General features: G+C 44.7%; 2 protein-coding genes across 3 annotated transcripts in view; one reads left to right on the plus strand and one right to left on the minus strand.

Moving 5' to 3' along the window:
- The window catches only part of ADCY4 (adenylate cyclase 4), a 43215-nt gene extending 35467 nt beyond the window's left edge, over positions 1-7748 (plus strand). Inside the window, exons 21-25 of one of the 2 annotated variants that reach the window (XR_013537699.1) lie at positions 418-509; positions 1634-1741; positions 3826-3940; positions 4931-5055; positions 5855-7748. Coding sequence is in view for 1 of the 2 variants with exons in the window: in XM_078378441.1 (XP_078234567.1) it covers positions 363-509; positions 1634-1741; positions 3826-3940; positions 4931-5055; positions 5855-6007 (648 nt within the window). In the remaining variant the exon portion in view is untranslated. Of the gene's footprint in view, positions 1-362; positions 510-1633; positions 1742-3825; positions 3941-4930; positions 5056-5854 lie in introns of both variants that reach the window. The other variant, XM_078378441.1, reaches the window with a different exon arrangement.
- Positions 7749-13322: 5574 nt separating this feature from the next.
- Positions 13323-22276, minus strand: LTB4R (leukotriene B4 receptor). Its single transcript, XM_020815894.3, has 2 exons — positions 22133-22276; positions 13323-14644 (listed from the first exon to the last, which is right to left on the minus strand). The coding sequence occupies exon 2, from the start codon at positions 14610-14612 to the stop codon at positions 13530-13532; it is 1083 nt and encodes a 360-aa protein (XP_020671553.3). The 5' UTR covers positions 14613-14644; positions 22133-22276; the 3' UTR covers positions 13323-13529.
- Positions 22277-23582: the final 1306 nt, after the last annotated feature.

Here is a 23582-nt window from a genome sequence, read left to right on the forward strand (position 1 = left end):
GCTAGGTTGGCAGGAGCTGGAATAAGCGATGGGGGCTCAGTCCGTCGCGTGGATTTGATCTTATGACTGCTGGTCTTCTGACCCTGCAGCACAGAGGCTTCTGTGGTTTAACCCGCAGGGCCACCACGTCCCTATGTCCCTAAATTTCTGAGGGGGCACCAGTTCCCATCTTCTGCTCTAACCGCTAGGCCACACTGGTAGTCATTTTAGAGGAAGTTGGCTTCAAAGAAATATAAAGAACTCCTCATCCTGGCTTTTTGACACTGCAGAATGTGGACTCCTTGGTATGGGGTTTAAAGAGGTGTCACACAAAGCAGAGGTTTGACAATCCCTTTCCCTCCCTTTTTTTCCCCTGCCGGCAGGATCTCTACCACCAGTCCTGTGACTGTGTCTGCGTTCTGTTTGCATCCATCCCAGATTTCAAAGAGTTTTACTCGGAGTCCAACGTCAACCGTGAGGGGCTTGAGTGCCTTCGACTGCTCAATGAGATTATTGCTGACTTTGATGAGGTACTGATGATTCAAGCACTTTTTAAAAAGTTTTAATTCAAGTTACTTATTTATTTAATTAATTTTTAAATTACTATTATTACTATTACTATTACTACAGCGGTGCCTCGCATAACGAGCGCACCGTTTAATGATGAATTCGCATAGCGATCCATTTTTTGGGATCGCTTATGCGATCGCATACCGATGCTTTCTATGGCCGAAAATCGCTTTGCGACGATCGGTAAGCATTTTGCTTACCGATTTTCGCATAGCGATTTTTTAAAACAGCTGATTGGTGGTTCCAAAATGGCCGCCGGACACCCAAAATGGCCACGCACAGCGTTTTTGTGCCCTGCCCTCGCTTACCGAGGGTGCAAAAATGGCGGCCGGATGGGGAAACATCGCAGAACGGTGAGTTTTGGGCCCCATTGGAACGTATTAAACGAAGTTTAATGCGTTCCAATGGATTTTTCCGTTCCGTATAGCGATGTTTCCCCATAGCGACGGTTAATCTGGAACGGATTAACCTCGCTATGCGGGGCACCACTGTATTACTACTACTACTACTACTACTACTACTACTACTACTACTACTACTACTACTATTATTATTATTATTATTATTATTATTATTATTATTATTATTATTATTATTATTATTATTATTATTATTATTATTATTCTGCTAAAAAGAAGCCCTGGTACATCTGAAGAGCCTTCACAACTTGATGCTCCGTTTCAAGGAAGTTATTTGTAAATAATAGGCCCTCAATCACTTGAAGACTGGTGTTGTGATGAGCAGGAAAGGATGGGTCGCATGATTCCCCCCCCAATCATGCCCCCTGTTTTCCCAATGGAGGCTACAGGTGAAAAGGGAAAAATATTGAAGAATACATTGACCCTGAAGCCTACGTACCTCTCAACATTGGTGTCCTGCCCGCATCCTGCTCCTCTTTCTACATTTATGTATTTCTTGACATCATAGCCTCCTTGACTTCATAGCCCCCCCCCGTGAGCATGCAATTGACATTTGATTAACCACCTCTGGAGAAAATGGTGGGCTAGTTGTGGCCCAGAAAGGGGGGACATTTTTAGGTCAATAACTCTTAGAATAAACAACCACCTTCCGTGTCTTTCACCAGCTTCTCCTGAAGCCCAAGTTCAGCGGGGTGGAGAAAATCAAGACCATCGGCAGCACCTACATGGCAGCCACCGGTTTAAACATGGCAGCCAGCCAGGATAACCAACAGGTGACACCTTCCTTCCTTTTCGTATGCTGTCTCCCAGCTCCCAAATCTCCTTGTGGGACTGAGATTTGGTATCTTGCTCTCATGGAGCCATTGTCCAGATTTGCTTCCTCAAGGCCTATCACCCTCTTGCAGACTTTTCACTTGGTCATTGCGCGATTCATTGAGGGTTGCCAAATTCCCCTCTCCTGGCCATGCTTGAGGGACGTCTATGATTTTGTGAGGCAAAAAAGAGGGGAAATGGCACCCCCCTTGATACTCAAGTTCCACATATAGAAGTGATTGGAACCAACAGCTGAATTTTGCTTCAAAATTAACAATGGATCCTTGTTTTCTACCACCAGTAACAGCTGTCAAGTGGTTTATGATGTGTAACTGGTAGTCTGACCTGCAACAGATGGGAAAGGCTAGAGGACTCAAAGGAAGACTGGTAGAGCAAGTGGCTACCCCTGTGGTTAACTCACATTACCTAAAAGCAGGGCCAGCTATCAGCCTTGGCAATAATAGTCATATTGCTTGGGAGTTTATACATTTGAGTTCATCATAAACAAATTCTGTTGTTCCAGTATTGTACTCATGCCGGGAAAGAGATGCCATTGTTTCCACAGTCTAATTAAAAAGCGTTGTTTGAGGTTAAAACCACAACAGTGGGAGTTTCCCACTGGCACAAAAATATGTCACAGTTTCTGTCAATGTCATCAAAACCAGTATTAACAAAGGCTTAAAAGGGCCGAGGTCAATAAGCATTTTTGAAAAAAACAAAAACTCTTCTTTGTTGTCCTTGTCATAGAAATTGGATCTATTTGAAGATAACAGTGTTTTTCAAATTAAGGAATTTTAAATTATGGGATTTCCTCACCCGCATGACCAGTGTCTTTTAAAAAAAAGGGTATTTTGTTCAGATTCTAGCTGTAAATGGGATGTTGTCTCTATTTCATCTGATTTAGGTCAGATTGATTTCAATGAGTCCACTATTAAGTGTGAGAGCCAGTGTCACGCAGTGGCTCAAGTGTCAGACCTCTGCTCGGGAGACTTGAGTTCAAATCCTTACTTGGCCATGGAAATTCACTGGGGAGTGACATTGGTGAACTCACTCCTCAAATATCTCATACCTGGAAAACCCTCTCAGAGTCCCCATAAGTCAGGTATATCAGGCCAAAAAATAAAAATAAAAAATAAAGAAGACAGACATTGTGTCACTTATCTGCTATATTTTAATGTGAGCTTTGGTGGACAAGTCTACTTCCTCAGACGTAAGAGTCTGAGGTTTCCCAGACGTAAGTCAGGTGTTTGCCTAGGCTTCTCAGGGACACAGATGGAGACGATTTTGAGGAAAGAGAAGCTAAAGAGTGTGTGTTCTCAGCCTATCTAATGGAGGATGTCTCACCCTCTCACTTCTTCCTCTGAGGTAGCCAAGTGGATGGATAGTCAAGTTTACTTGTTGCCTCTGTAGTGGTGTTATGTCCCGTCAAGTTGCTTCTGACTCATGGTGACCCTAGGAATAAATGCTCTCCCAAATGCCCTGTACTTAACTGCTGTGCTCAGGTCTTGTAAACCTGTGCCTTCCTTTACAGAATCATTTCTTCTCGTATTGGGTCTTCCTCTTTTCCTGCTCCCTTCAACTTTTCCCAACATTATTCTATTTCTGATAGAATCCTGCCTTGGCCTGAGGTGCCCAAAGTAGGACAGTTTCAGTTTCAACATTTTTTTGCCTCAAGAGATAGTTCAGGCTTGACTTGATCTAGGACCCACTTGTTGGTCTTCCTGGCCATCCAAGGTATCCGTAAAGATCTCTTCCGGCACCACATTTCAAGTGAATCATCCCCCCCCCATCAGCTTTCTTAATTCTCCAGCTTTCACACCCATACATGGTGATCAGAAATGCAAATATGTGGTTTTTGGTCTCCAGTAAGATAACCTTACACATAATACTCTTTTTTCTAATTGCCTCTTAATCACTACTAATTTGGCCTGGTTCCTTTCTTCTTAGTGTCATTTGGGTGTACTATCTCAGTGTCTTTCTTTCAGTTTGCCTTCATTCTTCAATGAACTGTTCTCCTAAAGGTGTTTATGGGTTGTCCCTGCAGGATGGTGAGCAAAGCTACACCCACCTGGGGACCATGGTGGAGTTTGCCATGGCGCTGGTGGCCAAGCTGGACATTATCAACAAGCATTCTTTCAACAGTTTTAAGCTTCGTGCGGGTGAGTATGGGTGACTCAACCCATGAACGGAGAAAGCCTTCAGCTTTCACTTCCTCTATGGATTCTTGATGGGATAAAAACGGAACTGAGCTGGGAACCAGCCAGCTTTGGAATGCACCCTTCTGCTAAATCCCAAACAAACCTACTTTTCTGCAGCACTTCTCAAACACTTAAAAAAAACCCCACACACTACCATTCAGGTTTTATACCTCAAGTTAACTTGGGTTGGATCCAACCTATTTAAAAGACTGCACCTCCCTCTCTGAGCCTCTCCAGGAATTAAGATTGTCAGGAGAGGCCTTTCTCTTGCCCCCCCCCCACACTCATAGGTGTGCTTGTTTGAGGACATGGGGGAGGGCCTTCTCTGTTGTTGCTCCCGGACTCTGGAACTCCCTGCCACTGGACACCTTTCTCTTCAAGCAGGATGTACCTTAGTAACTAGGAAGCTGAGAGATAGTTTTTAATGGATTTTTTAAAATATGTGTTTTTAGTGTCAATTTTATTGTTCCTTTTTAATTTAATACTTGCTTAATTCTTTTTTAAAAATATTTGTCTACACACTATTTTAAGGTTTTTAAACATTGTCTTTTAATTGTTTTAAGCCACCCTGAGTCCTTTTAAGGAGAAAGGTGGGGTAAAAATATTTTAAATGAATGAATGAATGAATGAATGAATGAATGAATGAATGAATGAATGAATGAGTTGGCTTTCCTTATCAGCCCAATTGTTTTTGACTGGAGAAGGTAATGAATGGACTTCTAAGCATTTGCAGAATGACTGGGAGAATAAACAAGTATTTGAGGTTTGTGTAATTTATGATTCTAGACTTCTGTTTGTCAATATTTGTAATGTGTGACTTTTAACTGTGTTTTTATTCAGAATTGAGTGGAATCCATGCAAAAACACAGCTAAAGTCACCATCCTCGTCCTCATTCTCTAATTTCTTGTCCATGAAGGATCTGTGATCCAACCCTATGGTATCTCTTCCAGGTATAAACCATGGCCCGGTTGTAGCTGGGGTGATCGGAGCCCAAAAACCCCAGTATGATATTTGGGGGAACACAGTGAATGTGGCCAGTCGGATGGAGAGCACAGGTGTGCTGAGCAAAATACAGGTAAGGGCCTTTCAAAGCGGCACTGTCTCTTCTTTTTGATTGTCTGCACTAATTTCATTGTTGCATTCACCTAACTGCCCCAAAACAGGGACGTGGTGGTGCTGCGGGTTAAACCGCAGAAGCCTCTGTGCTGCAGGGTCAGAAGAGCAGTAGTCGTAAGATCAAATCCACGTGACGGAGTGAGCTCCCGTCGCTTTCTCCCAGCTCCTGCCAACCTAGCAGTTCGAAAGCATATAAATGCGAGTAGGTAAATAGGTACCACCTCGGTGGGAAGGTCACAGCGTTCTGTGTCTAGTCGCGCTGGCCACGTGACCACGAAAACTGTCTATGGACAAACGCTGGCTCTACAGCTTGGAGATGGGGATGATCACCTCCCCCTAGAGTCAGACACGACTGGACTAAATGTCAAGGGGAACCTTTACCTTTACTTAACTGTCCCATGCTCCTAACTGTAAACCTAATAAATAGTTGAGGGGAGGGTTGAAAGGAGGTCTACCGATCAATCTAAGTAATGATATCCAAATGGACCCTTCATATACTGTGTGAATATCTGCCACAGGTCAGAGAGAGTCATAAGGCTTTTACGGCTGGTGTACACACTGACCTAACGGTTCTGGCTGACCACTGTTGGAAATGGGATAAAGGTCATTAGACAAGCTTTTGACTTAATTCAACACGACTCTCCTCGTTTCTATTGGGAGAGTATATTCCAAGGGAGACCAGGATGAGACCTCATTATTCTTACTTCTTTTTTAAAAAAAACACTCCTTTCTTTTATGCTTTCCTTCTCTTCTTGTAGGTAACTGAGGAAACAGCCAAGGTTCTAGAGACATTGGGGTATCCCTGCTCCTTACGTGGGGTCATCAAGGTGAAGGGCAAAGGTCAACTGCGAACATACTTTGTCTGTACCGACACAGTCCGATCTGGGCCCCAAGTGCCAATTCTGAGCTGACTCCTGTGAAATGTAACTGTGATAAGCACTGAACTCTTGAGGGATAGAATTTCCTGTGGACCACAGTTGTTCTTCTTCCCACCATTTGGGGGCAGCAGGAGACTTCCTTGTCACTGACCTCTCTAGGACTTGATTCCGTGCAAGCCTTTGTGCTCCATGCTTGGCTCAAGATGTGTGTCCAAGACATCATGGAGTGGAAGTAAGAGGAGCCGTGGATGTGGAAGACACATTGTAATGTACCTGGCACATCAAGTTCATGTGAAGTAGGTGAAATGACTTAAGAAGAAATGACCTATTTCAAGAAAGAAGCCAGCCCTGTCACCATGATAAATAGCAGCCAGTGTTCCTCTAGGCTTTTCTGTTACCATGGTGGACTTTGGGCACATCCGGACAGGGGAATTTGCAGTGGCCTGGTTTACACACAAGAGGTTTTTTTTATCTTTAATATGATTTATTTTATCTCTCATATGAGTGATTTTTCCGTTCACACTGATCAACATTTCTTCTGCCATGAGAAGAGTTCAGACAGGTTTTGGATCACTGCTGTATCCCCCTTTCGAATAATGACACTCCCCTTCCCTCCGTCTTCTCCGCCTCTTCTCGTGGACATCATTCAGCAAGTCATGGCGATGTTCGTTTTTTTTTTAGTGTGTTAAATAAAGTGAGTGACATAGCGAAACAGCAATACATCTACTTAGCATGACACACCTGATACCTCCAATGTATCTCATTTGTCATTCTTATTTTAAAGGAAGGAAAGAAGTTTCTTGTTAATGGGAGGCAGGGAGAGAAAGAGAGGGAAGCCATTCATGAGAGTCTGATTGGGAGAAGAGAGGGAGGCAAAAGCCATCCTTCTCCAGCAGGTGACAACCAGGCCAGTGGCAGAGAGTTATGCCGGCTAAAACTTGAAATGTTTCGAAAAGGGAGAGATCAGTCTAACATGCCCATCAACGCCCAACCTTGAAATAGAGATGCTGTCATTCCTTCTTGGAGGAGGAGGAGAGATGGTGAGGATGCCAGAGGTGGTGGAGAGAAGGGAAAAAGGAAAAAGGGAGGGGGGGAATAACAAAAAGGTAGCTAGCATGCCAGACCACCCAAAATAATGAGGATAATGATGCAAAAAAGAAAGGAAGGCCCTCTCCCCTTCGTTCCTAGAATGGAGTCAGGTTGTAGTTCCTTCAGTGGATTTAAGAAGGAAAATCTAATACCTTTAAGAAAGAAATCTGACTCTCAGAACTTTCTGCCACTTCCAATTTTCCCTTGTCCTTAAGACCAACCATCACCCAAATCACTTTCAACTTTAAACCATGAAAATCAGGTAGATTTCAAACCCTTCCTTTTGGGGGCAAGGGGGCTCCGCCCGACCTCTAAATAACTTGCATTTTCAGCATTTCATCCACCTGGGTTGAGTAGCTGATTTCGGATCCCAGCATCCTGATCAGTCTCCTCCAAGTTACAGGGCAGGGGAGTGAAAATGATCAGAATTAGAGATGGGGAAAGAACCCAGTTTAAGTGCTAATGGTCTTAAAAGCAATGTTTGGTTTCATTTACTTTATTTATTGGTGTTGTCACCTCCAGACAGTCCTCTCCGTCACCCCACATGGCTGCGTTTTAATCTCCGGTCTGTATGTGCATGCTTGGGATGTTTCGTGTATAGAACCTCTGGACCAAAATGGTTTATGCAAAGAGAGAAAGGATGGGATCTGGAGTGTTCTTTGATATAATAAAATAAAATAAAAGCAGGTGGTTAGTGCTTTTCCTTTCCAAGACACAGAGATAGCGTCTTACTTGTTTGTTCTGCAGTCCTAAGATTATGATCAGTTTATCTTCCTTCTTTCGCCTGAATGATCTCTCTTTGGTTTAGGTGGTAGAGGAATGAATAGAAAAAAGAGGCAAGACAGGAAACGGGGGGAGGAATTATTTTTAGCTATTTTTTTTAGCTAACTGTATTGTGTGTGTCACTGTCACTGGAAGGACAGATCCTGAAGCTGAGGCTCCAATACTTTGGCCATCTCATGAGAAGAGAAGACTCCCTGGAAAAGATGCTGATGTTGGGAAAGTGAAGGCAAGAGGAGAAGGGGACGACAGAGGACAAGATGGTTGGACCGTGTCACCGAAGCGACCAACATGAATTTGACCGAACTCTGGGAGGCCGTGGAAGACAGGAGGGCCTGGCGTGCTCTGGTCCTAAATTCAGATAAAAAATGGCAGTTGGAGAGGAGTGGCAAATCACATCGTTGTCTCGTTATTTTGTTTTTAAATCTATGTTCTGTGCACCCTAACTAGAGTGACACCATTGTTTCAGCTGTGAGTGAAATGCAAAGTAGGATGAGATGTGTTTTTGAGCTCAAATATTGCTCCTGCCTTGTGCTGTAAGCAGAACATATAAAACCCGAACTGTTTCCCACAGTCGTCATAAGTGAGTATCTTCTAGAAACATTGCCACCGCTTGCATTCCAACAAGTGGTAACCATGTTAACATGTTCAGGTAAAAATAACAAGTCATCATCACATCATCATCACCATCTTAGAACTGCATAGCTAGAAGTGGCCCTATTGATCATCAAGTTGTGACATGACAATTAGGGACTGCTGTCCGTGAAAACTTACGCCACGTAAACCTTTCAGATTTTTAGTAGCCATAAAAATGTTTGTTGTTCATGCATATCTAAAAGCAGACAATGGAATTTCCAAACATGGAAATTTCCATGCTCCAAAAAGAAAAGGTGCCTTCCCAGAATGAGATTTATCCTTCTCTGCTTGGGAGGAAGTAAATTTGCCCCCGGGAAGCAAATCTGGCATACTTAAATTTACAGCTTTTTGCGTCTCCTTGTAAAAAAGGGCAGGAAACCAATCCCTCAACAGATCAGCCACATGGGACACATTAATACACAAATAAAGAATTCAAACTGTTTTATTTGTATAATAATGTGTCCCAAGAGGTTAATCTGCTGAGGGAGTGGTTTCCTGCCTCTTTTACATGGAAACTCAAACAGCTGTCAACCTTTGGCCTTGAGATAGTGAGATACTATTTGATCTTTCCTCGCCACTGTATTCCTCATTTAGCGTGAGGAGAAATGGAAGGAAAGTTCCATGCATGAAAAGGTGAAAATGTGGGACAAGGAGTGTGAGGAACACGTCCCAAATTTTTCATTCTTATTGATGGAGACTATCTCAATGCAATCGGTTATTTCAGCTAGGAATCTGCAAGGTCGTCAAGAGCCTCTCCTCCAGTCTGAGAGCGACAAACCGCACAAAACGTCTCTCTGGAAAACTAACGTCCTTTTCTTTTTGGGAAGGGAAGTACAGGGCATTCTATGTTTTTTTTTTTAAAGGTGTATCTCTGTGTTTCTTGTGTGGTCTTTGAATGCACAAAAGTTGGATCTGGAAGTGGGAGGCAAAGGACAAGATGATGAATGAGACTGTCGGGTGAATTCTATTTTAACGTCTGGAGCAAGCCAGCATTATGGCGGTTTCTTCTGAGTGGCCTGCAGAAGTTCTGCAAACCTAAAGGTTCTCCTGAAACTGTTGACAGCTCCATCTTGTGTGTAGGTGGCACTGTTTTGGTTACTTAAGAACTGCCAGCCAAAGAAGTGTGATCTCACCCTCTCTGGGTGCTGAGGTGGATTACCATGGCAAATCTCCCTCCACCTCCGCTGTGTGGATTAATATAATATAATCTGAGAACTGCAGTGCTAGAAGGGAGCCTATAAATCATTGAGTTCCAGCCCCTATCAATGAGGCACAGTGAGGCATCAAACTCCCAGCTTCTGGCTCCACATCCAGAAAACTAAAGCACTGAGCCATGGAGCTGTTGTACTTCATTAAGGTCCAACTAGTCTCCGATGTTACTTATCCAAGAAACTCATCTTTGACTTCTTCAGAATTCAGCCTTAATCTTCCTTTCAATGACGTATTGCAATATAGTTGCCATGATGAATTATGTGTCTAAAGAACGGCAATGAAGGTTAGATCACTCGGTTCAGGATAAATGTTTGTCTGTCGGAATGCAGGGAGATCAAACTGGCAATGAATTCTATGCTACTACTTCAGCCAATGAAAACTTATTTAGTGATTTAGATCTCTGGCTTCAGAGTCAGAAGTTAGGACTTCGATCCTTCACTGTGCCTCCAGAGATAAGACCTAGCCTCTATGGCCTTAGGCAAGCTGCAAAGTCCCCGGGCAGCTCCAGAAGAAAGGAATGGTAAATTACTTCTGAGTATTCTCTATCTGGAAAGTTCTAAAAAGTGTTGTTGGCACATGTCAGAATTGACTTCACCAGCACATTTATTATTATCGTTATTCAGAAACACCAGACACAGTCAACATCATAAAAACATTGGCTGGTATTATATAACGGATACAAGTTTTAACCAAAAACCTAAGTATCTGTTAAATATGGATGCAGTATGTATGCTGTTCCTAATATTGCCATTTCTCGTAGCTCTGATGGTGTGATTTCTGAGATCTGCAACCGCTTAGAGTACCGTGTGAACTTTCTTGATATTGTTCCCAAAGCCCCAATGACTACAGGGACCACTGAAGTGTGTTTCTTCCACAGGCCAGATGTTTCGATTGCCAGGTTTCTGAACTTGGTCAGTTTTTCCAGTTCTTTATTTTCAACTCTGGCATCCCCTGAAATTGCAATGTCAATGATCCAGACATTTCTTCATTGTTTTTGTTGCTTTTTTGTTGTTGTTTTTATTGTTGTTTACATCACACCACCATTGACATGCTTAAATTTTTTTCCTAGAATATACAATATTTATTAAAGGTTACAAAAATATATATATATGCCTTTTTATGGAACCGGAGAGCTCACAAGCAATATAGGTGAAAACATGCACTATGTTAGTTTCCCCACCACTACGCAGTAATGAGCAAGCTATATTTTATAATATAAGGGCAACGAGGCTCCCGATGACCCCATCTTCCAAGTCAAGAGCCAACGTAAGACCCAACCTTGACTGCCGGGGTGTGTGTGTGTGTAATACTGCCTGAATGATGCATCTGTTTATGAAATAGGCAGAAGCTGCTTAAGATGGTAGGTCAATTGTTAAGCTATTCTGACAGCTGCAATGCTGTTAACATGGTGGAAGAGAGAGACAGAGCATTGGGGGGGGAATGAGTAATGGTAGGTCGAAGCATCCTCCAGTCCACATAGGGCCCAGCCACTATGCTGGCATAAACTCAGGTCATGGTGAGGGTAGTTCTAAGTTATTTTTTCCCCATCCTTGGGTAACCCAGGTGTACTTGGACTGCAGTTCCCAGAAGCCTTCACCATCAGCTCTCTTGGCCGGGGTTTCTGGGAATTGCAGTCCAAGAACACTTGGGTCACCCAAGGTTAGGAACCCCTCTTGGTCACTTCCATTCATTGTCCATAGACTGTGAGGGGGTTAATTTACCACTGAGGTTGTGCCCTCAGTTGTAAAGTCTGGAAAAGTTAAGACGTTTGCAGGATCCCTTCCTACCATATAGGGATGTGGTGGCACTGCGGGTTGAACAGCAGAAGCCTCTGTGCTGCAAGGTCAGAAGACCAGCAGTCGTAAGATCGAATCCACATGATGGAGTGAGCTCCCATTGCTTTGTCCCAGCTCCCGCCAACCTAGTGGTTCAAAAGCATGCAAATGTGAGTAGATAAATAGGGACCACTTCGGTGGGAAGGTAACAGCGTTCCGTGTCTAAGTCGCACTGGCCATGTGACCACGGAAGATTGTCTTTGGACAAATGCTGGCTCTATGGCTTGGAAATGGGGATGAGCACCACCCCCTAGAGTTGAACACGACTGGACAAAAATTGTCAAGGGGAACTTTTACCTTTACCTTCCTACCATGGACGTCTGCCACATTGGCTGAGATTCTTGGTACTAAATCTAAAAGCATTGACTTTCCCCGTTTCTAGCAAATGGACAAGATGGTGGCCTCTCCCACTCTGGGTACAAAACTCAGTGGGATTGGTGCCTGCATTTTTTCCCTCAGCACTGACAATGGCATTGCACCTTTCCTCTGAATCGAAGGCAGCACACATTGGACAAGCTACAAGCTACATAGGTTTCTCACTCCAACATGGTGCTATCACCTTCCCAGATCTGCTGCCTGAGACAACTGGCTCATTTTACCTCCTGCTGCTCTGCTAATGGTTTTTCAAAGCTATGGTTTTTCCTGTCGTGATGTATGGAAGTGAGAGCTGGACCATAAAGAAAGCAGACCGCCGAAGAATTGATGCCTTTGAATTGTGGTGCTGGAGGAGGCTCTTGAGAGTCCCCTGGACTGCAAGGAGAACAAACCTATCAGTTCTAAAGGAAATCAACCCTGAGTGCTCACTTGAAGGACAGATCCTGAAGCTGAGGCTCCAGTACTTTGGCCATCTCATGAGAAGAAAAGAGTCCTTGGAAAAAACCTTGATGTTGGGAAAGTGTGAAGGCAAGAGGAGAAGGGGACGACAGAGGATGAGATGGCTGGACAGTGTCTGCGAAGCAACCAACATGAACCTGACACAACTCCGGGAGGCAGTAGAAGACAGGAGGGCCTGGCGTGCTCTGGTCCATGGGGTCACGAAGAGTCGGACACGACTAAACGACTAAACACACACACACGCTCTGCTAATGTCTTTGGGATGAAGCAACTTCCCTGGAAAGGATGAGATAGGATGTTAGTTTTAGCATTTTTCTTGTCAGTCCATCTTTCCTCCCTACCAGTTTTCTTTTCAGAGATGAACCTCTAGGCTCAACCATGATCACCAGTACCACTAATAAGAAAGCAAACCCCAATTGTGCTACTTATATACCACTGCAGCAAGCTGGGTACTCAATTTACCAAGCTCAGAAGGATGGAAAGTTGAGTCAACCTTGAGCCGGATAGCTGAGATTCAACAGGATTGAACTCAGATCGTGAGCAGAGTCTTCCCTGCAGTACTGCAGTTTAACCACTGTACCACAAGGGTGAATGAATGAGGTCTAAAACACTAACAAAAGGGAAAGAACAGTAGAAAGTGAATTTACAAGAGGGAGGTTGTTACAGTGTTAAGCTTTGTCTCCCCACACATTTCATGAGGCAACATTCCTCGCTTTGTCTCATCCAATAAATTATTTAATTCCCCCCCCCCCCCCGCAAGCATTTACTTGAGCATTGCCTTGATTTTCAGGTCTAGAACGCAACTGCAGAAGGCACATGCAACATTCTGCTGTGTCAGAATTTGTGGTGAATTTCTGAAAGGAAGGAAAGAAGGGGGGAGGATTTCCTGTCCACAAAATGGGCTTGATACATCTTTCTCTACTTAGATGTATAGGTAGGAGTAAACACAGAAAAAGATTCTGTACATGCTTAAAGCCCTTTATCTCTTATAAACAGATATTCGTTTCAACAAAATCAGTACAGCTGGCATGAATTACAAAATATGGAGACATGGAACCAGGGTTGAACGTCAATGAGACAGAAAGATCTTTTACGCAGCACAGAAAAAATCAAGAGAATGACAATCAAATCATGAGTATCCACCATCCATTCTGTTCTTTACTAGGTCTTCAAGGTGACTTGAGAGGTTGAGAAGCTTCTCCACGTTCTTGAGATGACCCACTATTTGTTGGGTGAGTAGACATAGTCAACATCTCAGGACTCCCGTTATTTAAAGGTTTGTTCTTAGAGTCTCCTCGGTGTTGATGGTCTTGCAAGGTGCCATGCTTGACGCTGGACATCTCCGAAGCTGTTCCTTCAAAGAGTTTGGCCATAAAGCCAAAGCCAGCCGAGCGAATGAAGGAGCCACCACTGAAGGCGTAGAGGATGGGATTCACGCTACTGCTGAAGAAGGCAAAAGCCACTAAAACAGGTCTAGCCATCTTGCCTGCTTTTAGGACTTTTTGGGAGTTACTCCACACAGCGGTCACATCTAAAAGGTTGACCACGTGGTAAGGCAGCCAAAAAATAGCAAAGGCGCCCACAATGAGGCCGATGAGATGGTTTGTCCGCCGCTTCCGCCGGAAACGTGTCTCCTTCAGCCGTCGGCCGATGCTCCCGTAGCTATAGATGATGACGACGAAAGGCAACACGAATCCAGTGATGGTTTCAAAGAGAGCATGGAAGACCAAATGTTTGGGTTTGGGGTGGTAGAGCACACAAAAAAGCCTTTCGTTCTTCAATACTTCCTTCCGGTAGATGAGGACAGGGATGGCTAAGAAGACGCCAGCCACCCAGATAGCTGCCACCAAGACCCGGGTCGTACTTCGTGTGCGGATCTTCTGTGAGACAAAGGGCCAGGAGATTGCCAAGCAGCGGTCCAAGCTCATGAGGGCAATGAGGTAGACGCTGGCGTACATGCTGACCCCGCTGATGTAATGGCATGCCTTGCATACGCCTTCTCCCAATTCCCACTTGCCGGCGCTTAGAAACCGCAGGAATACAGGCGCAGTGAGCAGCACTGCTAAGTCCGCTATGGCTAAATGAAGAATCAGGAGGCAGGTGACCGTCCGCTTGCGGACCAGACAACATGCACTCCATACAACAAAGGTGTTGCCAGGGAAACCCAGGATGAAGGCGAGCGAGAGGACAGCTTGGCCAAGAGTTGCTCCTTGAAGCATTGTTTCATTTGAGCTTGTGCTCGATTTATTCATGGTCCATTTGGAAGTCAGACACAGAGGAAGAACTGTATGGGGAGAAAACAGAGAGGTGAGAAGCATGGACAGAACTCCACTTATTTTTTATCCTCTCCCTATATCTCAAGATCCTCAAGGCTGTAATTTGTCAACGGAGATGGGAAGTTGCCAAATCTTTGGGTGTGGGTCCCAAATCTGTGTGTGAGCTTTTGAGTCTTAGTACGAGTCTTAGGTATCGAATCCCAAGCCCCAGGTCTGGGTTTTCCGAGCCTTTGGCCTCGCCCCTCCAAGACTTGGGACCTGGGGCTCGGACTGCGCATGCGCCACCCCAGCTGATAGGTCAGCGCATGCGCGAAGACAGAAGGCCTATCAGCGAGGCGGTGCGTGTTTGGCAGAGGCAGGAGCCTCTGAAGATGGCAGGGGCGACAGCAGGCAAGCGCATAGGGAGTCAACAACACAACTCGGACAAATGGGTCCGAGTTGTGAGTCAAGTGCCAAGGCCCCCAAGAAACCCCCAAATTGAGCCTAAGCCAAGTTTCCGGTGCAACTTGAATCAGACCCAACAGCGAGTCGTGTGACGCATGACTCCCCATACCTACAGTGTCCTACTGACAGCCATATTATAAATGCTAACCAAGATGATCATTGTGGTATTTCATCTCCAGAAAGATGCTGGCACAGAGAATAATTCCTGGGACATAAGCTCTGCCCTAAGTGAACACATAAAAGTTGCTTTCCACCCACAAACCGCAATTACCTAATCCTTCCTTATTTCTCTTTCAAACAATTGGAGGGGGCCATTTTTCATCCTTCTAAGCCTTTGGCGGGCTGCAGTGGAGATAACAGCAGAAAGCTTATCGGCGGCGGAGTTAAGATCATGTGTAATGTAGCATAATTTGCGCTAGAACTGCAGAGCTGGAACGAAGCCGAGCATCACAGACACAGTGCGGAACTGAACTCTCAACCTCTGGCTCTACAACTCAGATTCCTAAACCACTGAGCTATCTAGCAGTTCAATAGGTACTAAAATCAGTATCTGGTCATGTATTTGGGTACTGTCTCTTTTTAAAAAGCCAGACAGGAAGTGCCTGCATAGGTGCTTCTGTTTTTATTGTTTTTTGCGTCTGGTCTGTGGAACTTCTTCTTGAGGTCCTCAAGAAGGCAACTATAGCCCTAGAGTCCTTTTTTGGCCACAATCAGCCATTTTGGAGCCCCTCTCCCTTTTTGCAGGTTTTGAAGTTCGGGGGCTTTCTCCAGTGTAGCCCTTGAAGCTGCATTTTTCCTGGCAGTCGCCTGGAGACAGCGTTTACGAGTTCCAACATGCTTGGCACCCTCAGGAAGATGTATGGCTGTCTCATCCAAAGAAAAGGACAGGAGAGAAGAGGTAGCAGGAAGGAAGTGACACCGAAGAGTTGCAATCTACATTTCAACAAGTACTTGCTTAGACAAGAAGGCGAAATATACTTGGCTTTGCCAAGCATCATTAGGTCTATAGTACTCCATTGGTTCAGGTTAATTGGCACAATTTATAATATTTTGTCCTCCTCCCTGTGCACCTCCTCTGAGCACGCCTTGCATCGAGAACATGACTTAAGGACAGCATATCTACTCTCTCCTCTTGATGTAAACACTTACAGAAGTTTAAGACTGTAACACCCATCATCCCTGACCCTTAGCCGCCCTGGCTAGGACTTCTGGGAAATGACGTCCAAACCATCTTGAAGCTTGATGATTGTGTTATGCCAGCAGTTCCAACTTTTGGGTGTCCAGATATTCTTGGGCTGTAACTCCCAGAAGCCCTTGCCAGCACAGCTAGTGGTGAAGGCTTCTGGGAGTAGCAGTCCAACAATATTTGGGTACCTAAAGTTGGGAACCACTGTGTTATGTGCTGTCAGGAGTGTTTCCAGCTTACGGCAACCTTATGAATTTGGGGTCTCAAAAAGGCTCCGCCGTTAACAACTCTGCTGAGATTCTTCAAACCAACACCTACTTTGAAGGGAGGAGGCAGGACTTGTGTAAACAATCAAGCATTTCGGGACCCTCTCCCCTGCCCCTCTCCATTGCACCAGAGATGTTCTCTCATATCAGAACTGACATATGATGCTGTCTTCTTCTAAAAGGACAGAGTCTTCAAGTACTTTTGAACCCATGGGGCAACTTCCTTCCAGTTTTTAAGGAAATGACAGGCCAACCGTTTGTGATGGGGAAAGAAGGGAAGTGTCCGTTGATGGGAGTTTTTTTACAGCAGTGTGAACCTGGTTTAGATGTGAAGGCCCTGGTTGTTGTTGAAGAACTGAAGATCTTTTTCTTCTTCATAGGATGACACAATGAAGGGAAGCAAACTGCATCTGTGTGCCTTTCTCTCAGCTGTCTGGGTGGCTTGGAGAGTCAGAAACCTGGCTCGGGAGCCAGACTGGACCTCCCAAGAGCAAAGATGCCCTAGGTAGCCATGGGCAACCTGTACAATTCCAGAGAGCCCCCAGAAGAAAGGAAGAGCAAATTGTTCTGCATCCATGTAATCTGGAAAGCGTCATCATACTAAGTTAGAAACAACTTGACAACACACAGTTATCATTAAGTATTGTTACCTTTATCTTACAGGAAGAAAAATAGGTGGAGAGATAGTTATTAATTAAATAGTCCTTTTCCTATTCTATAAATGTTTAGAGCCCTGGTAGCTTCAGTCATTTAGGGACGTGGTGGCACTGCGGGTTAAACTGCAGAAGCCTCTGTACTGCAGGGTCAGAAGACCAGCCATCGTAAGATCGAATCCACACGACGGAGTGAGCTCCCGTCACTTTGTCCCAGCTCCTCACCAACCTAGCAGTTCGAAAACATGTCAATGCAAGTAGATAAATAGGCACCACCTCGGTGGGAAGGTAAACAGCGTTCCGTGTCTAGCCGTGCTGGCCACGTGACCATGGAAACTGTCTTCAGACAAACGCTGGCTCTACGGCTTGGAGACAGGGATGAGCACCACCCCCTAGAGTCGAACACAACTGACTAAAATGTCAGGGGGAACCTTTACCTTTTTAGCTTCATTCATTAAAAAGCTGTAGCATATACTTTGGGTATGATGGTGGTTTCATCCTTCAGCATCCTTTGGCTACCATCAGCTTTTAGACTTCAGTTCCCAGCATCCCCCATGTTTCCATGGTGTGAAAGTTCTGGAAGTTGTAGTCCAAAAAAATAGCTGTAGCCTGATATATTTGGAGAGGAGCAGGCTGAGGAAGACTGGAGAAAAGCACAAATGTCATGTAAGGGGACTGGAATTTGAACTTGTGGTCAATGTGAGCATAATGTTCAGACCTTACTGCAGCTTCTAGGGCTCTTCTGCTGAGCTTTATGAGCTGATTCTCCTCTCGTTACACGACTGCCCAGGAAAGGGTGTTTTTTGGTCAATGGAGGCTTCTGATGCTAAGGAAGGCCATGTAGTTCTCAGCACATCTGTCTTTTTGCAAAAGCATAGGGAGAACTTGTTGCACCTTGTGGCGCAGTGGTTAAAACGCTGTACTGCAGCTTAAACTGTGCTCACGACCTGGGGTTCAAATCCCAGGTAGCCGGCTCAAGGTTGACTCAGCCTTCCATCCTTCCGAGGTCGGTAAAATGAGTACCCAGCTTGCTGGGGAGGCAATGTGTAGCCTGTATAATTAAAAATTGTAAACTGCCCGGAGAGTGCTTGTAGCGCTATGGGGCGGTATATAAGTCCAATAAATAAATAAATAAATAAATTATTTGCATAGTCAAACACTCAACACCTGTCCCTGTTTCTCAGCATCCACCATCAATTCTTAAATTGTACTAGCTCTCTGTGAAAATATCTGCCTACACAATGTACAGCTAAGCACACTTTGTTTTGGTCAGAAAGCAAGTTTTCTTAAACATCCACAAGGGAGTTGTTTATTCTGAATCAATTCTGATTGTGATTTTTAATACTAGTTTGGGCAGGTGTTCTTACCTGTGTCAGAGCAAATTGTGTCTGTGGGGTTTGTCAAGTATTGAATGTCAGGATCATGATGAGCTCCAGGCTCCAGAGTACCCTGAACTGTTACACATATATTTTTTCTATCTCTAACATTTATCTAGCACTATGCCACTTTGAAATAGGTTCCTCTTGACAAATGTCCAGTCGTGTCTGACTCTAGGGGGAGGTGCTCATCCTTGTTTCCAAGCCATAGGGCCAGGGTTTGTCCGTAGACAGTTTCCATGGTCACGTGGCCAGCGCGACTAGACACGGAACGCCGTTTCCTTCCCACTGTGGTGGTACCTATTTATCAACTCACATTTTACATGCTTTCGAACTGAGGGTTACCTGGATGATTTAAGTGCATCTGCCTTCAGCTATGACTGTTCTCCAAGGAGTCATACCCAACTATAAGTTACACATAATCAATTACTTTTTATGTGCCACCGAATTGCTTCTGACTTACAGCAACCTTATGAATTAGTGAACCCAGAAAGTCCCCATTGCCAAGACTCTTGCTCATCTCTTGCTGTGGTTTCTTTTAATGAGTCAGTCCATCTCTTATTTGGCCTTCCTCTTTTCCAACTTTTCCTGTTTCTAGAAGAGGGAATTCCTTAAGGGCTAATTTTATGTGATGGATTTTTTAAAAATCTCTTATCATGTATGCATCAGCTTGCTTGCTTTGGCAGCTGTCATTAAGCCATACGCAGAGCCATCACCTTGCCGACAAAGGTCTGCATAGTCTTTTCCAGTAGTGATGTATGGAAGTGAGAGCTGGACCATAAAGAGGGCTGACTGCTGAAGAATTGATGCTTTTGAATTGTGGTGCTGGAGGAGACTCTTGAGAGTCCCCTGGACTGCAAGGAGAACAAACCTATCCATTCTGAAGGAAATCAACCCTGAGTGCTCACTGGAAGGACAGATCCTGAAACTGAGGCTCCAATCCTTTGGCCATCTCATGAGAAGAGGAGACTCCCTGGAAAAAGACCCTGATGTTGGGAAAGTGTGAAGGCAAGAGGAGAAGGGGACAACAGAGGATGAGAAGATTGGACAGTGTCATTGAAGCTACCAACATGAATTTGACCCAACTCCGGGAGGCAATGGAAGACAGGGGGGCCTGGCATGCTCTGGTCCATGGGGGTCACGAAGAGTTGGACACAACTTAACAACTAAACAACAACAAAATATTCTTCATTTGTAACTCTGTTCTTCACTCACGAACATGATAGTGAATACTTTAATAGTCACTGCCATTCAAGTATTCTCTAACTGCTAACATGATTTCATCTCTCATGACAAATTATCTCTAGAGCACGCCCCAAAGTCATAGGGAAGCACTATAATTTCTTAGTGGTCTAGTGAGAATATTTTTCAGGTCTTGATGTTGGGAGAGAACAGCTGAAAAAGAAACGAGCAGTTCCAAGACTTTGCCTGTTCTGTTCTTGCCTGAAGATGCAGCTTGCAAGACGATTGTTTTTCATTTTTAAACGAGTCAAGGAAAACTTGAATGGGACTAAAACCAGTGACGATTCATGCTGCATTTTAAAGGTAAGCAGGTTTTTAATTGGAATAAACTTTCACAGACTTTAGCTCGGACGTGCTTCTTCAGAAGCAGATTAAAATCCCCAGAATCTATACTAAATACTGTAATACTTTTCAGTTCATCATCATCATCACCATCACCATCATCATCATCACCACCACCACCACCACCACCACCACCATCATCATCATCATCATCATCATCATCATCATCATCATCATCTGCCGTCAAGTCAGTTCTGACATATGGCAATGACTTTCAGGGTTCTCCAGGCAGATAATACACTGAAGTAGTTTACCATTTCCCTTCTTCTGGGGGAGCCCTGGGGCTCTGCAGCTTGCCCAAGGCCACCCAGGCTGGCTATACTTGCAGGAAGCGCAGTGGGGAATTGAACTCCAAACCTCGGGCTCCACAGCCAGATACTTAAACCACGGAGCAATCCTGCCAGCTGTTTAGTCCTTAAGGTGCTCAAACGATCTTTGCTGTTTTTGTTTCAACAGACAAACACAGGGACATCTCTGGAGATTTCTTAAACAGGACCTGCCATTTTGCTTGGTTTTGTTTTGTTTTAAGGCAGGAAAAAAGGCAATAATCAACAGTAAACAAATGGCCACCACTCTCATGTCTCTGTCTAAGAATGATAGGTTTGTACAATACAGTCGTGCCTTGCTTAACGATTGCCTCACTTAACGAGGAAATCGCTGTATGATTAGGATTTTGCGATCGCTTTTGCAATCGCAAAACGACGGTTTAAATGGTTTTTTTTCATTTAACGATGATCGGCTCCCTGCTTCGGGAACCAATTTTCGTCGGATTTCAAAATGGCCACCAGCTGAAGAAAATGGCCCTCCCGCTGTTTTCTAGGATGGATTCCTCGCTTTACAGGCAACGGAAATGGCCGCTGTATGGAGGATCTTCGCTGGACAAGCAGGTATTCAGCCCATTGGAATGCAATGAACGGTTTTCAATGCGTTTCAATGGGTTTTTTATTTCGTTTGATGATGTTTTCACTCTACAGCAATTTCGCTGGAACAAATTAACATCGTCAAGCGAGGCACCACTGTATTACAACCATAGTGATTCGGACTTTGCTGTACTAGAAATCTGACTACTGTCTGGGATGCTTCATCAGCACCGTCAGGAGCCAACATGGCGTAGTGGAGTGTTGGACTCGAGAAACCTAGATCTTAATCCCCACATGAAATTCACAGGGTGATGCTCCCTCTGATTACTACCTGACATACGTCTCAGGATTGCCCTGAGGCTAAAGCAGGGAGGTAAGAGATTTCTGTATGCAACCTTCTACTCAGTGGACCAATGAGAGACACAGAAAATTAATAAATTAGAAATAAATCCAATAACTTTTTCTCGGAGAAAAGTGTGAGGGGCACGAAAACGGGCAAGAGGGCTACCAAGGGGAATGGAAGAGGAAACCAAGAATAGAACAGAATTGCTCGGAGGGTTCTCGATCTTCTCTTCTGCCCATCAAAATTACAAACAGATTTGCAGGCGTACAAAATTACAGACTGAAATAGGTTTGGAAGAGGACAACCGCCATGCATATAATAGCGGCTCCAGGTTTGGGGACTTTTCTCCATTATTTTCTCATCAGGGGGCTGCTGTGGGTACCTGGAGATGGGCCTCCCTTGAAGACCATGAGGCGCTGGGAAAATGTCCTTTCTTGCTCAGTGGGCAGGAGAAAATGGGAGCTGTAGTTGACCTGCGTGGGCTAATACAGGGGGAGGCATTCCTTCAGCTTATGAGACAGTCATGCATTTCATGGTAGACCAGTAAAGAATGTAGTTAGTTCTTCGGGGGGCCTGCTACCACTTCGCATTTTGCAAAACCAAATCCTGTCACAGACTCTAAGACTTAAGGGTTCAGTGTCTGCCTACAAAGCCCTGTCTGGACTTCTCCTTTTCATCCTCTCCACCGTCTGATCAATCAGGGACCTGAGATGCACTCTCCCTGTCCTCGTTCAGACCCATCATGTGGTCACGTCCTCATCCTCATCGTGCAGATTTCACTTACCTTGTCTCGGCGTCCAAAACTCTCCGTCGGACGCTGACTCCTCCAGCTGTCTGGGGCTCCGAGAGAGCTGTCTGGTGCCTCCGTCCACACCTCCCTTTGAGCAGGTAGTTGAGATGGAAGTGGCTTGTGAGTTCTTCCTCACTTCCCCCCCCCCCTCCTGTGCTTGGTGTCTTGTACAAAACTCCAAGAGGAAATGACTAGAGCGTTCAGAGAAGTTGTGTAAGCAATGCTACGAAAGGGTGCTTGGGGATGAGGTTACCAACGGGGCAGAAAAGATGAAGCCAGATGATAAAAATTGACCAGATGCATGTGCATGTGTTTCTGATATGCTGTCAAATTGCATTTGACTGATAGGGACCCTAGCAGTTATTTTTTTAAAAAAAATGTAAATCAGATATTTTAAGAAGTGCTTTTACCAGTTCTACTCCACCCCCACTGAGTTTGCTTGGCCCGAGGGGGATTAGGGATGCTGTGGCCACAGAATAATTAGTGGGACTGCGGTATCCACAGTTCCACTCCCAAGCTCCTCTGTGGATGCCGAAAAACACAGAATTATCAAACAGTATACCGTCTCCAACCTGATCTGGTAAAAACACCCTGGAAATACATATAAAAACATATTTCTATGGCATTCATGTAGGATATTCAGGCAACGGATAAGTGAATCAGTGGATACAGTAATTCACTGGAAGGACAGATCCAGAAGCTGAGGCTCCAATACTTTGGCCATCTCATGGGAAGAGAAGACTCCTCGGAAAAGACCCTGCTGTTGGGAAAATGTGAAGGCAAGAGGAGAAGGAGACAACAGAGGACGAGATGGATGGACAGTGTCATCGAAGCGACCAACATGAATTTGACCCAACTCCGGGAGGCAGTGGAAGACAGGAGGGCCTGGTGGGCTCTGGTCCATGGAGTCATGAAGAGTCGGACATGACTTAACAACAACAATTGTAGTCTGGTGATTTTGCTGCAGGAAAGGCAAAGCAGGTTCATTTCTAAGGCACAGAACACACTCTCCTTCCTTTCCTTTCTTTTTCTCACTTCTGATCATGATACAAAAGGATCTTGATACAAGGGGGTGTTGCTCCATCCGACGGCCTCCACCCTATGGTCTTACAAATGACCCCAACACAGTCTGGTTTTGCACAACTATTCAAAGACAGTACACATCCTACTTCTGGGTATTTCTGAAATGTCATTTGCTCTTACTACTACTGAGATCTTCGAAAAGCAGAAGGAGCAAAGATACTGGATAGAAAGTTTGCTAAGATTACTATAGTTTCTGCAGCCACAGGCCTTCTACTTTGGGACAAGAATGAATAGGCAAATTTGTTTATAAAGTGCAGATTTTTGCAACAGAAATTGACTTGGGGGGGGAACACCATTTGCAACATTTGCAATGAGACAAGGTCAGAAAAAGCGAAAGGTTCAAGTGCATATGGTTTGTTCT

Source organism: Pogona vitticeps, chromosome 6, assembly GCF_051106095.1.
Source record: "Pogona vitticeps strain Pit_001003342236 chromosome 6, PviZW2.1, whole genome shotgun sequence".
NCBI lineage: Eukaryota > Metazoa > Chordata > Lepidosauria > Squamata > Agamidae > Pogona > Pogona vitticeps.

What these genes read in the sequence shown, in the direction of transcription:
- LTB4R (XM_020815894.3), bottom strand. Translation starts at nt 14,612, where the DNA reads ATGAATAAATCGAGCACAAGCTCAAATGAAACAATGCTTCAAGGAGCA.